At 38.3% G+C, this 13413-nt stretch overlaps 1 protein-coding gene across 1 annotated transcript in view; it reads left to right on the top strand.

Annotated features, from left to right (window-relative positions):
* Positions 1 to 13413, top strand: part of LOC128544935 (deleted in malignant brain tumors 1 protein-like) — a 217951-nt gene that overhangs the window by 71836 nt on the left and 132702 nt on the right. The window contains exons 11-13 of the mRNA XM_053515248.1: positions 2706 to 3004; positions 3091 to 3369; positions 3515 to 3814. Coding sequence (XP_053371223.1) covers positions 2706 to 3004; positions 3091 to 3369; positions 3515 to 3814 — 878 coding nt within the window. The remainder of the gene's footprint in view (positions 1 to 2705; positions 3005 to 3090; positions 3370 to 3514; positions 3815 to 13413) is intronic.

Genomic DNA, 13413 nt, shown 5'->3' with positions numbered 1-13413 from the left:
TGCCAAAGGACGCCGGCGTTTCCACCGCCAGCGCCGACCGCCTCCACGCTTCCGAAACAAGGTTCTTCATGGTGACCAGGGACGGTCACAGCTCGGGTGGGGGCAGTGTGGCGTGGGCGGGGCGGCGGCTGACGACCAGCATGCTTTGCGGGAATGTCGGTGTGTTCACCATGATGGGGAAAGGTGTTTGGGTTAGTGACTTCGGCCCTGTTGTGTGTGTGTTGAGGTGTGGGACGTGTGAAATGTGCTCCAGTTTAAGCTGATGCTGAATTGGATGTAGGCTCCTGAGTGAAGGTGTTGCTCATGCCTTTACATGCTGTGTGCTAAATAAAGTACTCCCAGCCATTGCATTGGGCAGCAAATAAGCTCACTCGTCTCTCCACCATTCCTTCTGGCGTAAAAACGCTGCAATATATATTTTTACCCACCGGTTGGGTTTAAGGTTGGATTGTTTTTTAACCCAGCAGTTTTTAGGCAAGGCAAGACAAGGCAAGTTTAATTGTATAGCACATTTCATACACATAGGTAATTCAAAGTGCTTTACATAAAAGAGAAGAAGATAGTTATAAAAAGACATAGAAAATAATAGCACTCAAACTTTTAAAATTATTTAAATTTAATTTAAAATAAAAATAAAAACAGCTCGGTATGACACTTTTAAAACTACTTAAAATTTTATTTAGAAACAGTTCAAAGAAAATTATATGATAATAATATTAAAAAAAGAAATAAAGTAAATATAAAATACAGTACAGTCAGTTTGGATGTAGCACAGTGCTTATTTACTAAATGCACAGCTAAACAGATGAGTTTTAAGTCTCGATTTAAATGTGACTAAATGTTCCAAGCTGGTTCCAACTGCGGGCAGCATAATGGCTAAAGGCGACTCCCCTTGTTTTGTGTGAACCCTTGGTATTTCTAACTGACTCGATCCTAATGATTTTAACGATCTGCAATGTATTTAGGTCCTAGGCCATTAAGTGATTTATAAACAAGTAAAAGTACTTTAAAATCTATCCTAAATGTTACAGGAAGCTAGTGTTAGGACCTGAGGACTGGTGTGATGTGCTCAGATTTTCTGGTTCTAGTTAGAATTCTGGCAGCAGCGTTCTGGATAAGCTGCAGCTGTCTAATGGTTTTCTTGGGAAGGCCGGTGAGATGACCATTACAATAATAGAGTGTGGCTTACAGATAATGAAAATCGAGAGTTCAGTATCACAGAAAATTATAATATTACTTAGAACTAATAAAAAAAATATTTTTAACACAGAAATTTTGGAATACTGAAAAGTACTGTATGAACATGTACAACACTCAAAACATGGTCAGGACTCCCTTTGCATGCATTACTACAGCAATGCGGCATGGCATTAAGTGCTCCAAAACTTTCTGGTAGACAGCTACGCTGACCTTGGATCTGATAAAACACAGTGGAACACCAACAGATGACAGGGCTCCACAAATCAACACTGACTGTGCAGACCTCAAGCAACTTGGATTCTGTGCCTCTCCTCTCTTTCTCCAGACTCTGGGATCTTGATTTCTAAATGAAATGCAAAATTTACTTTTCTCAAAAGAGAACTTCGGCCCACTGAGCAACAGTCCAGTCCTTTTTGTCTTAGCCCAGGTAAGACGCCTCTGATGTTGTCTCTTCTTCAAGAGTGGCTTAACACAAAGAAGCCTGTGTCCTGGATACATCTGTTTGTGGTGGCTCTTAAAGCACTGACTCCAGCTGCAGTCCACTACTTGTGAATCTCCCTCAAATTCTTGAATGGGCTTTGTTTCACTACCTTCTCAAGGAGGCAGGTTTACCTTTTGCTACCTAATTATTTCCTTACATTCAACTTTCTTTGCTTGGATACAGCACCCTGTGAACAGCCAGCTTCTATAGCAATGACCTTTTGTGTTCTGCCCTCCTTGTGCAGGGTGTCAATGACCATCTTCTGACAAGTTAGCATTCTTTCCCATGATTTTACTGAACCAGATTGAGAGACCAAAGATAACCTTTGCAGGTGTTAGTAACCTTTAAGTTAATTAGCTGATTGCAGTGTGACAGCATGAGTTTCCAATATAGTACTTTTACTTTTATAATATTCTTATTGTCAGCGATACAGATTTTTTGGTTTTCATTAGCTGTAAGCCATAATCATAAAAAAAAATTAAAAGAAATAAACACCTGAATATATCAGTCTGTGTGTAATGAATCTTTATAAAATATGAGATAATTGATTTTTAATCGAATTACTGAAATAAATCAACTTTTCGATGATATTCTACTTTATTGAGATGACTTCTGTACTTTTTATCTAATCATCATTGACCTATTCTGTGTTGCTCGGGTTTTCAGTGGATGGTAGTGCATTATTCAGATTATTATCTGTTTATTTCATTAATCTAAATGTCTCATTGTTTAATCTTTTTTAATCCTGTAAAAAATAATTTTGCATTAAAGGAAATTTAACTGCTAAACTTTTCACCAAGCCGTAGGACCAACCACTTGTCATTAAGCTGAGATATTTTGTATTAATGTTAGTTTTTTTTCATGCATAATCCATTGTTCGAATTCAGTTTTAATTTTTTTAGCTTTTACATCTTAATATTCTTAATCATCTATAGAAAAAGCTAACTTAGAAAACACAAAGATTTGTCATTAGTAAAAAACCTCCTTTGTTTTCATAAAAATAATCAGGAAGTAACGCGATCAGGCTGGTGAATGGTGCAAGTAACTGTTGTGGTCGAGTGGAGATCCAGCACAATAGCCGGTGGGGAACAGTGTGTGATGATGACTGGGACTTAAAGGATGCAGAGGTGGTGTGTAGACAGCGTGGATGTGGTAAAGCAGTCAGCGCTCCTCATAATGCCCGCTTTGGTCAGGGAAGTGAACCAACCTGGCTGGATGATGTTCAGTGCACTGGAACTGAGAGCTACATAGATCAGTGCTCACACAGAGGATTTGGAGTAGAGAACTGTGGACATGGTGAGGATGGTGGAGTCGTGTGCTCAGGTAAGTTATTATTGTTTGTTTTAGCAAAACTGTTCAAGGTTAGTATACTATGTACAAATGTATTAATTACATTTTGTTATTATAAGATTTGCAGAGTCCCACACTGACTCGGATCTCCCCAAACTCTGTGGTCTCACCTGGAGAAGTCCTTCAGTTCAGATGTTCCACACCCAGCCCAACATGCATCCCTGTAGACTTCAGTTTGTATAAAACTGGGACATTAATAAAGAAGCAAACTGCAGAGACTACAACAACATTTACTCTGACTGTAGATGAATCACATCAGGGCCAGTACACCTGTGACTACACATACAGGGAAAGTAACTCTATATCATCCAGGAGCAGCTCCATTACCATCACTGTGGGTAAGTAACACTTTCTTAGACATTTTTACAAGTACTAGACAATATTTGCAGCTTTGTTTGCAGTTCTAGTTCTATAATTTTGTCATTTATTAAGACTGACTTCTTTTATATTTAAAGTTCTTGACAAACCCTGCCTTTCATTTAGTCAACCTGCAGCAGCCCAATATCTCCTTCAGTGATGGTGATGGACCGGAGGTGACAAGAGGTTACAGATTCTCTATCATTTGCTCCACTGAACCTCAGTATCCAGGAGGTTCCTTCCACTTGGAGCTCAGTGGATCCAACATCACCAGGACTCAGTCAGCTGTTAACCACTCAGCTGTCTTTCTTTTTCCTGAGGCAGATTTTGTTCATCAAGGAAACTACAGCTGTACTTATGAAGTCAACGTGTCTTCACGCACCTTTACCTCCACTGCTACTGAACCCCTGTTCATCACTGTGAAAGGTATAGTAAAATAATGTAGATACAATTCCAGGAGCTATTGTGGAATAGAGGCACAATGGGACACCTCTTTTCCTCATTTTAACACATAGTTACAAAAATATGAGTCTACATATTGCATTACATTTCAGGCAGTGTGTATGTAAGTCAACCGGGCGTGGCTGCTTCTCTGCTCCTCCCCTGCACACAAACTCACTGACACAGAGAATGTTTCAAGCATAAATTTCAAAGCCATTACAACTGTGTTAGTTTTACTTATATCAGAGAAACCGTAGGTGCTAGAGCTTTTGTTTAAAAATTAGCATTATGATGATGATTATGTTGATAATTATAAAGATGGTTTCTATCTCAGCGTCTCTGGCTCTCTTCATTGGTGCTGGAGGAGCAGCTGGACTGCTTTTCATCCTAGTTACAGTCATCTTTTGCTTTGTGAAAACAAAGAAAAAAAAGCCATTTCAAGTGGAGAAGAAAAAAGATTCACAGCGTGAGTTGCAAATTTTTCTCATGCAAAATTGTATAACTGACTTGTCTGAGAGACTCATACACATTATTGATGAGGGAATATCTACGTATATCTGTTATACCAAGTGAAAATAGGAAGTATCCTGCAAAATCTTCCATGACAAGTAACAATTAATGAATTAAAAAAGTGTATTTGATTTGATTTAGAATAAAAAGGTAATCAGCAGCTATCTATTGCCAAAGCATAAGAGGACTAAAGACATTTGGCATGTAATACCCACTTATTGCTACCTTTCCCCCTGAAATTTCTTTCCAAGAGGCAGAGGTTTTATGTATTACTCTTATTCTTCTTATTGAAATTAAGTATATTGTGTATAAATATTAAGTTATAAATTTCTATGTGTTTTGACACAATTTATTTGTAGGTATGGGAAACGCGTATGAGAGTACCCATGGAGAGATTGAGACAGATCCTGAGGATGATTATGAAAATGCAGAAACTATTTTCCAACAAAAGGAGGATTCAGAGGACTCGGATAATGACTATGTTAATGTTGATGCTGATAAGCAAACATGGGACACAGCAAATGACTATGACATTGAGGAAATTTATGCAAACTGTGTAGCATGACAAGGAAAATTATTAAATCAATCTTCCAGTTAAAATACCTTTTCTTTGTTAATATATTATTATTATTCATTATAAAAGATTTAATTAAATGGATTTCAGAAACATTTTTACTCATTAGTCTTTTCAGATGTTTATTTTAAATACTAAATAAATACTAAATAAATACAAAAAAAAAAAATTCTCCTAACTGCTTTATACACATAAATTTACTACTAAAAGACATTAGTAAATGTTTAGAAAGAATATAAAATATGTTAATAATAGACATTGAAATGCATGAAGTAAAATGATTATGGTTTTTGCAAACTCCCAAAACACTTATGCAAAGTCTGTGGATAAATTGGTCAACTTTGGTCAACATCTGTTTTTTTTTTATTTTTATGTGCTATACATAAATTTGACTTGACTTGGGTTGTTCTGTAAAAATCTTTTTTTTTTTTTTAAATAATAATTAGCTCTTTTCTGGTAACAATGTGTTTGATAAAAGTATAATTCTCTGACTAACTATATTTTGAATTGGATTTAAACAAAATATGGAATTCTCTATTCAAAGAAAAGCAGTTCCTTAAGATGTTTGTATATATATATGGATGTATGTATGGATGGATGGATGGATGGATGGATGGATGAGTTGCTCCTGCCAGTGGGTAAACTGCATCAGAACTTATCTTCTTTTTTCATATTTTGTTTAGTCTTTCTTATTTTTTTCTGTATAATGCCTTATTTGATCCACTGTATGATTTTTCTCTTTGCCAAATTTGCCATGCATCTTACCTTATAATTTATTGTTTTGCATCAATATACTGTCCATACAAACTATATACAATAAAAATAAAGTCTACACTTATCTGTCATGATTCTGTTATGATTCTGGCTCCTAGTCTGAGACACCATTTTGTTCTTCTCCAGAGCACCTCTTCTCAGATGGTTCATCCTCTCTCCCCCAGGTCTCTACAAGCTATACTTGTGTCTTAACAACCCTTTTACTTAGGCTTCTCTCAGGTGCTGTTAAGTGACAGGCTGTTTAATATTCTGCTCTGCTCAGCCTTTAATGAATTTAAGGAAGAGGAGCTAGATTAACTTCTGGTATTCCCCGCTAACTGCTTCTGTCACATTACCTGTCTGTTCCTTGCTTGTGATTTTGGTTTTGTGTGTATGTAATAGTGATGAGAGTGATATGTAATAGTGATCTGCCTGATAACCTGGACCTATTTCTTTTTTAACCAGTATCTAACCAACATCTTATCTGTAAATTTGCTTGTCTGCCTGCTGGCCTGGCTGCTTATGCATAACTATCTGTATATCTTATAACTAACATAATATCTGTTCATCGATACTCTGAATTAGTTACTGGCCTTCATTTGACTGTATGGATTTCTGACCCTAATCTTTAAATACCATCCCCATCTGTTCCTGAATTCTCCCTCGCTCCCTGGCGAATTCTGGCTCCCTGACCTCTGTTTACTGTGACCTATCTGTTCTTGACCTGCTACCGGTTTGCCCCTAGGTGTTACCCCTGTTTGCTTCTTCATACTGATTGTATCCTGAAATATCCTTTGTATCCTTAACTTTTTTTTCTACTTTAATTTAAAAGGTAAAACTCTCATTCTAGGTCCATTACATACTATACAGTGAAACTGCAAATAGGCTATGACATTAGGTACAGTATAGAGAGCTATTTACAGTCAAACTGATATTGGAGAAATGGTATCACTGAATTTATGCAGTGAGCCAAACATCTTTTCACCATATTCACTGAAGATAAAAACTTTGACTATGTCGAAACACCTACATGTCAAAACCATGTGAACCTCGTTCTTGTTCTCATATATAAGGGCTTAAAAAACATCAACACCAACTATAAGTGTGACACTATTCCAATTTGCCTTCCAAAAATGCCCTACACCAGCACAATCAACTTCACAGAGTGTTTAAGGCCTGCCAAGGTTACACCCACTTTGCATAGTACAGCTTACTGTATGTACCTGCACTTAAAATATAAATATAACAATTTAATGAAATATGGAAGACTAACAGAAGTAACAGGAGGAAGTTAATGGTTTTGACACTTTAGATGCCATGTGGGCTCTAACACATTTTTTAAAAACTTTTTTTCCTCATCACTTGGTTTCCTCAAACTTGAGAGAGATCGAATATACAACATACAAAAAATTAGGTGTGAGTACAATAATTTCAAACTTTTTTAACTGACGTTGATGCTGAATATGGGGACCTGCTCTACCATTTAGAGTGTGCTAGCTAAGTCGCGGCTATGTGCTGCGGCAGTTTCATTCTCTGAGATCAGAGATCGACCAGTTTTTGAAAGAAAAGGACCGACCCCTTGAAGAGCTGAGTGATCCTCTATGGTTGGCAGACCTGGTGTTTTTAGTTAATCTTACTGGACACCTCAACACACTCAACAAAAACCTACAAGGCAAAGACCAACTCGTACTTTAGCTTCAAGCACACATGAATGTTGCACACTTCCCCACACTGTCCAAAATCAGATCTGCGTTTCCAAAGGCCGATCTCTCTGATAAAAAGGGGAAATATGTTATACTATATAAGGGGAAATATGAGCTACACATGTTGCTCCTGAGCTGCTAGTGATCCAGACTTCCTCTGGCCCCACTTCTGGTTGGAGATCTCATGACATGGATGCCCTGTGTGTCTATGTTGAAATGCGTTTGGGGTCTGGGAATGGTTCCACTTCACCTGCAGTGAGTGGCCTGGCTGTTTGTGTATTTTACTGCACATGGACCTTCGTGAAAAAAGTTTAATAGGAAATAGGGTCCCGACAACAAGTGATAAAAGTGCCTGATATAACTAAAATTGTTAGTAGAAAACAAACTTACAAATGTAGAAATAAACAAGTGTAGACATATTGGGCTTACAGGAATACCTAAATTTGGAAAAGCCATACACAAATTACAGAACGCGATAAAGGAAAGGATAGACAGTTTACTGCCCATTAGCAACATAGAGAACAACATGGGCCTGGGAGCGAAAGGAGAATTCAGGAAGGACAATAAACACCAGTTTAACAGTATAAGAGAAGATAATAACATAGTCTGCAAAAAGCAGGAAAAAGTGAAAGAATGCATAAATTCGGCTCAGTAAGAGAAGAAGCCGACATTTGGACATGTTCAGAGGAGAGATTGTAAATATATCGGTAGAAGGATGCTGAGGTTAAAACTGCCAGGCAGGAGGTCTAGAGGAAGACCAAAGAGGAGATTTAGGGAGGCAGTGAGGGAGGACATGAAGTTAGTTGGTGTGAGAGAAGAGGATGCAGAGAATAGGGTCAAAAGGAGGCAAATAATTCGCTGTGGCGACCCCTGAAAGGGAACAGCCGAAAGACAAAGAAGAAGAAGAGAAGGAGCCGAAGAAGATGCAACATCTATGATCAAGTTTGTTGAAGACTTGCTAACAACAGGTTTGTTAAGACTTGCTAACAGGTTTGTTAAGTTGCTTCAACAGTGTTAAACATTAAGAGCTCATGTCAGGCTTTTGCCCTGAAACCCTTGGCTCATCCTCAGCCAAGATCAAGCCACAAGGTTAAAGAAGAGGAGCTCAAAAAATCATGGCAAAAAAACAACAACTGAATTTTCAAGTAAAAAGAGTATATGTTGACCATGACTATGCACCGGAGCTGATGAGGAGGTAGAGGGAATATGCAAAAGCAAAAAACAACGTTGAACAAAAAAAAAAGATTCCGAACTTCTGTCTCAACCAAACTGAGAGTGTTTTATGCTGAGGGAATAATGATCTTCAATTTGGCAGAAGTAACAATAGCAGACATGGCAAAAAGCGGGGATACAAGTGAAGAGTTTCCCCTTCTTGGACAAAGGTGTTGTTACTTAAGGAGGGTAATGATAAGCTTGAATGTGGAAATAATCAAATCAAGTATTTTAAATCAAGATTACAAAATTTACCCACATTTTGGCAAAACTATATGAGGTAATCCTCCCCCAAATAATATGTTTAGATCAAACAAGTTTTATCCAGGAATGACAGACAAGATAGCAGCCGCAGAAAGTTACATTTGATAGATCACATAGTAAGTATAAATTCGAATCAATATTAATAAGCCTTGATGCAGAAAAAAAAAATTTGATAGAGGTAATTGGGAGTTTTTATGTAAAAAATGCTACAAAAATTTGGATTCCATTAGAGTTTTGTAAGAACTATTCAAGCAATATATTAAAGGCCAACAGCTTTTAATAAAATAAAAGTAAATGGAGCCATATCAAATTCTTTGCGCACATAGAGATAAACATAACAAGTATACTGAGCTGTTTATAAAGTAGACACTGTTATACACAGTTATACACAGTACGATATGCAGTGAAATGCTTAGACAACTGCTCGTGACCTTAAAATAAAAGACTATGAATAAAATAAAATAACAGGTAAATTTAACTAGGAGGAATAAAATAAAATATAAAGTTAAAGTTAAAATAAAATAACTATACAACAAAAGACAATATAGAAAATATATGAAAAAATATAATACAAAAAAAAAAAAAACAGCTGTACAAAGTAGGTATGTGTAACATCTCTGCCACCTCAGGTTTAGATCTGGGTCACCGGATTACTGAGCCGCCGCTTTGTCTCCCCCTAGTGTCTGTGTGTGCATGTCTTCCTGTATTGTTATTAGCACAAAATTAAGATCACCTGTCTACCCCTGTGTGTGCCTCTATATAAACCCTGCCGAACCAGTAGCCCGTTGTCTGTTCACTGCTGTGCACCATTGTGTTTGGCCTGGTTACTTATCTTATGTGTGTGTGTGTTCTTCTAGGACTGATCGTTGTCTGCAGGGACGGGTGGGTTAAAAGGGACCGTCTTCACAGTCAAGGTCAAGGCTGAGTGAGACTCAGTTTGCGGGGTTTCAGCCTCACCAGAGCTCTTAGTTCTGTTATATGTTTATGTTGCTTAACATTGTCTAACCCCACCTGTCTGCAGACCCAAATTCAGTAGTTTTTGTTTTCTTTTGTTTTTTTGTGGTAACTTGAAACAAAGAATAAACCCACTAATACTTTATCCTGCATCTGCGTTCGCGTCCTTATCACACAAACATGACAGTATGGATTTATGTCATTTTTTGTAGAATGAAGTTAAAATAAATGGTAAAAAGAAAATAGTAATGTCCAGGGTTGGGTAATCCACATATTTAAAGTGTCTTGTGCAGTGCAAATATGCTTAAAGTGATTTATTTAAAGTGGCTTGTGATGGAGTGATTTAACTAATGACCACGAAGTGTAGTTGTGCAGTGGCCACTAGTGTAAATGAATGTCCAGAATGTCCAGAGTGAGTGTAAAAGATCATATGTGTGGGTCAGTACTGTGTGGTGCACTAATTAAAAGACCGTATCGCCTGCGGGAAGAAGCTCCTCCTCAGTCTCTCTGTGTTGGCCTTCCGGAAGCCGAATCGCTTTCCTGACCTCAACAGAGGGAACAGTCCATTGTTGGGATGGCTGAGGTCCTTCACGATCTTCCTGGCCTTGGTCCAGCACCGCCTGCTGTAGATCAAGTGCAGGTCAGGGAGCTCGGTGCGGATGATGCGCTCTGCTGATTGCACCACCCTCTGTAGAGCTCGTCTGTCCTGCATGGTGCTGTTCCCGAACCAGGTTAAGATGTTTCTCGTCAGGATGCTCTCTATGGTGCAGAACTCTTGCAGGAGTGAATGTTCCTGAGCACCTTGGAGGGAAGTCTGAAGTCTCTCAAGCGCCTGAGGTGGTAGAGACACTGCCGGGCCTTTTTCACCACGATGTTGATGTGACAGGACCATGACAGGTCCTGCGTGATGTGAACACTAAGGTATTTGAAGCTGTCCACTCTCTCCACTGGGCTGTCATTGATGACGGGGATCTGGTAGTTTCTCTCCTGCTTAGTGCTGAAGTCCACTATCAACTCCTTTGTCTTACTGACAGTTAGAAGGAGGTTGTTCCTCTGGCACCAGTTCTCCAGATTCCTAATTTCCTTCAGGTAGGCCATCTCGTTGTTATCAAAGATCAGGCCCACCACGACGGTGTCGTCAGCAAACTTAATGATAGTGGTGGAGCAGGTAGTAGCCACACAGTCATATGTGTACAAAGAGTACAGCAGGGGGCTCAGAACGCACCCCTGGGGGGCTCCAGTGCTAAGAGAGATGGAGGCTGAGACATGTCCGCCCATCTTTACTGCCTGTGGTCTGCCAGTTAGAAAATTAGAGATCCCAGGTGCTCCAGCTTGGTGGTGAGTGTGGAGGAAATTATGGTATTAAATGCAGAGCTGTAGTCGATGAAGAGCATTTTAACATAATTCTCCCTTCTAGTGTCCAAGTGAGTAAGTGATGTGTGGAGGAGATGAGAGATGGCTAGTAGTGACTGTAGTGGGTCCACTGTGTCTGGTAATAAAGAAATAATAAAGTCCTTGACCAGGCGTTCAAAGCACTTCATCACTACTACAGGGCTACAGGGCGATAGTCATTAAAAGAAGCAGGATGAGGTTTCTTTGGAACCAAAACAATGATGGACTCTTTGAAGCATGTAGGGATCACCAACTGAGATAAAGAGAGGTTAAATATCTCTGTGAACTCAGGTGCTAGCTGATCTGGGCAGGCTCTGAGGATACGACCTGAGATGCCGTCTGGTCCTGCTGCTTTCCTGACTTCCCCGAGACCTGTGTCCTGTCCATGCGGTAAACCGAGAAAAACTCAGCCGGCTGGATGGCGTGATCCGGCACCGCTGGGTTCAGAATTTATGAATTACTGTAAATGAACTACAAATGCGGTTGACTTTTCTGTTTTTTTTTGTGTGCTAAACTAAACTTTAGGATCAAGTAATAGCGATTTTATTTGAAAAGTAGTGAAATATATATATATATATATATATATATATATATATATATATATAATCATGCATATTTATACATTTGGAATTTGCATCTACATTTACAGTTACATGTATAGAATTAGTTTCAGCTGAAACTCATGATCAATGGTTTAGGTTAGTGTTAATTCGTTTCAGCCAAATCATTAAAACTTAAAACTAACAATAGACTATGGCACTCTCTTGAGAGGGGATTGGAAGGTGTTATTTATTTATTTATTCTCTACAAGGGCACTAACTGCACAGACAAAACTGTTATCTTCTTGTACTGTTATAAAAATTCTAAATATAAACAAACAAAATACAGCTTTTTTCCTCAGAGGTAAACGAAAAAGTGAAGTTGTTCAGCTGTTTAGTGTCACTATGCAGATGTTACACCCAGTGTAGTTACCAAAATCTTCGGTTTAGTTCTCATTGAGCAGTCACACATCACTTCCACATTTCCACATTCCCGAATAGGCGCATGGTCCGTTGCCTAGCAACACCGAATGAAACGAGGCATAATCATGACGTTTGCTTCGGTTATGACATACTGTAGCATAGTTTATTATCTGCTGTGGTAGATCTGATTTATTTAAGCACAATAATAAAGCTTTATATCCTCAGGAGGTGTCATTACATTGTTTTAGCATAGATCTGCTCCATCTAAAGCACTGTCACACTAAAAAAAACCTCTGACAGTTCAGAAGCTTCAAATAGAATGAACGAACTAATAAATTTTCCCAAAACGTTTTAAAATAGAGCTAAATACCTAAATTTCTTTATAAAATATCGCTGATTATCAATGCGGGAATTAATGGCGAATTGTCGATATTTCATGGAAGCATAAATGTGTATATATATATATATATATATATATATATATATATATATATACATACACACACACACACACACAGTGGAACCTCGGATTGCTAGCATAATTCGTTCAGGAAGTGGGCTTGTATGCCAAAAACACTCGTAAACCAAATTAAATTTTCCCATAAGAAATAATAGAAACTTAAATTATTTGTTCTACAGCCCAAAAAAATTAACACATAAAAATAATTAATACAAAATATTAAGTTTTTAATTAAGTAAAAATAAAACAAATTAACCTGCAGTTTACCTTTCAAAAAAAGTAAAAAATAAATCCCGGCAGATAAGCATTTCCCTTTGTGCAAGCAGGCGCTGTGTGTGTGTGTGTGTGTGTGTGTGAGGCTAGATTAAGTGGAGACTCTTGCTTTCAGCCCCTCCTGTCTCCCCCTCCTCATCTTACACATTAAAACTTTTCTCCTCTCGTGTAAACACACTCACACACACATTAACGGAAAGACTGTTGTTTTCCGCTAAATTATTAAAGCTTCTCCGCTTTATTTTAATGTTGTTCGCGACAGTGTAACAGCCCGTTAATTCATGCTCGTGTAATGATGAGATGGACAAACTGGTCGATGCCGGTTCTTTTATTTTCTGCATTGTCAGGTTATAGTACAAACTTTCGGGTGGATCCTGCACTGAGAGAGAAAAACCGTTGGCTCAGTTGTGATCACGTGACGCTCGGCGTCAAAACTTGGGTGCTCGTAACCCAAGACAATGCTCGTTTTATAAGTTAAAGTTTATTAAAAATCTATGCTCGTCTTGCGGAACACTTGCATTACTCGT

The sequence above is a fragment of the Clarias gariepinus genome, chromosome 16 (genome assembly GCF_024256425.1).
Source record: "Clarias gariepinus isolate MV-2021 ecotype Netherlands chromosome 16, CGAR_prim_01v2, whole genome shotgun sequence".
Lineage (NCBI taxonomy): Eukaryota > Metazoa > Chordata > Actinopteri > Siluriformes > Clariidae > Clarias > Clarias gariepinus.
The sequence above is the reverse complement of the archived record's forward strand: the minus strand, read 5'-3'. Positions and strand labels throughout refer to the sequence as shown.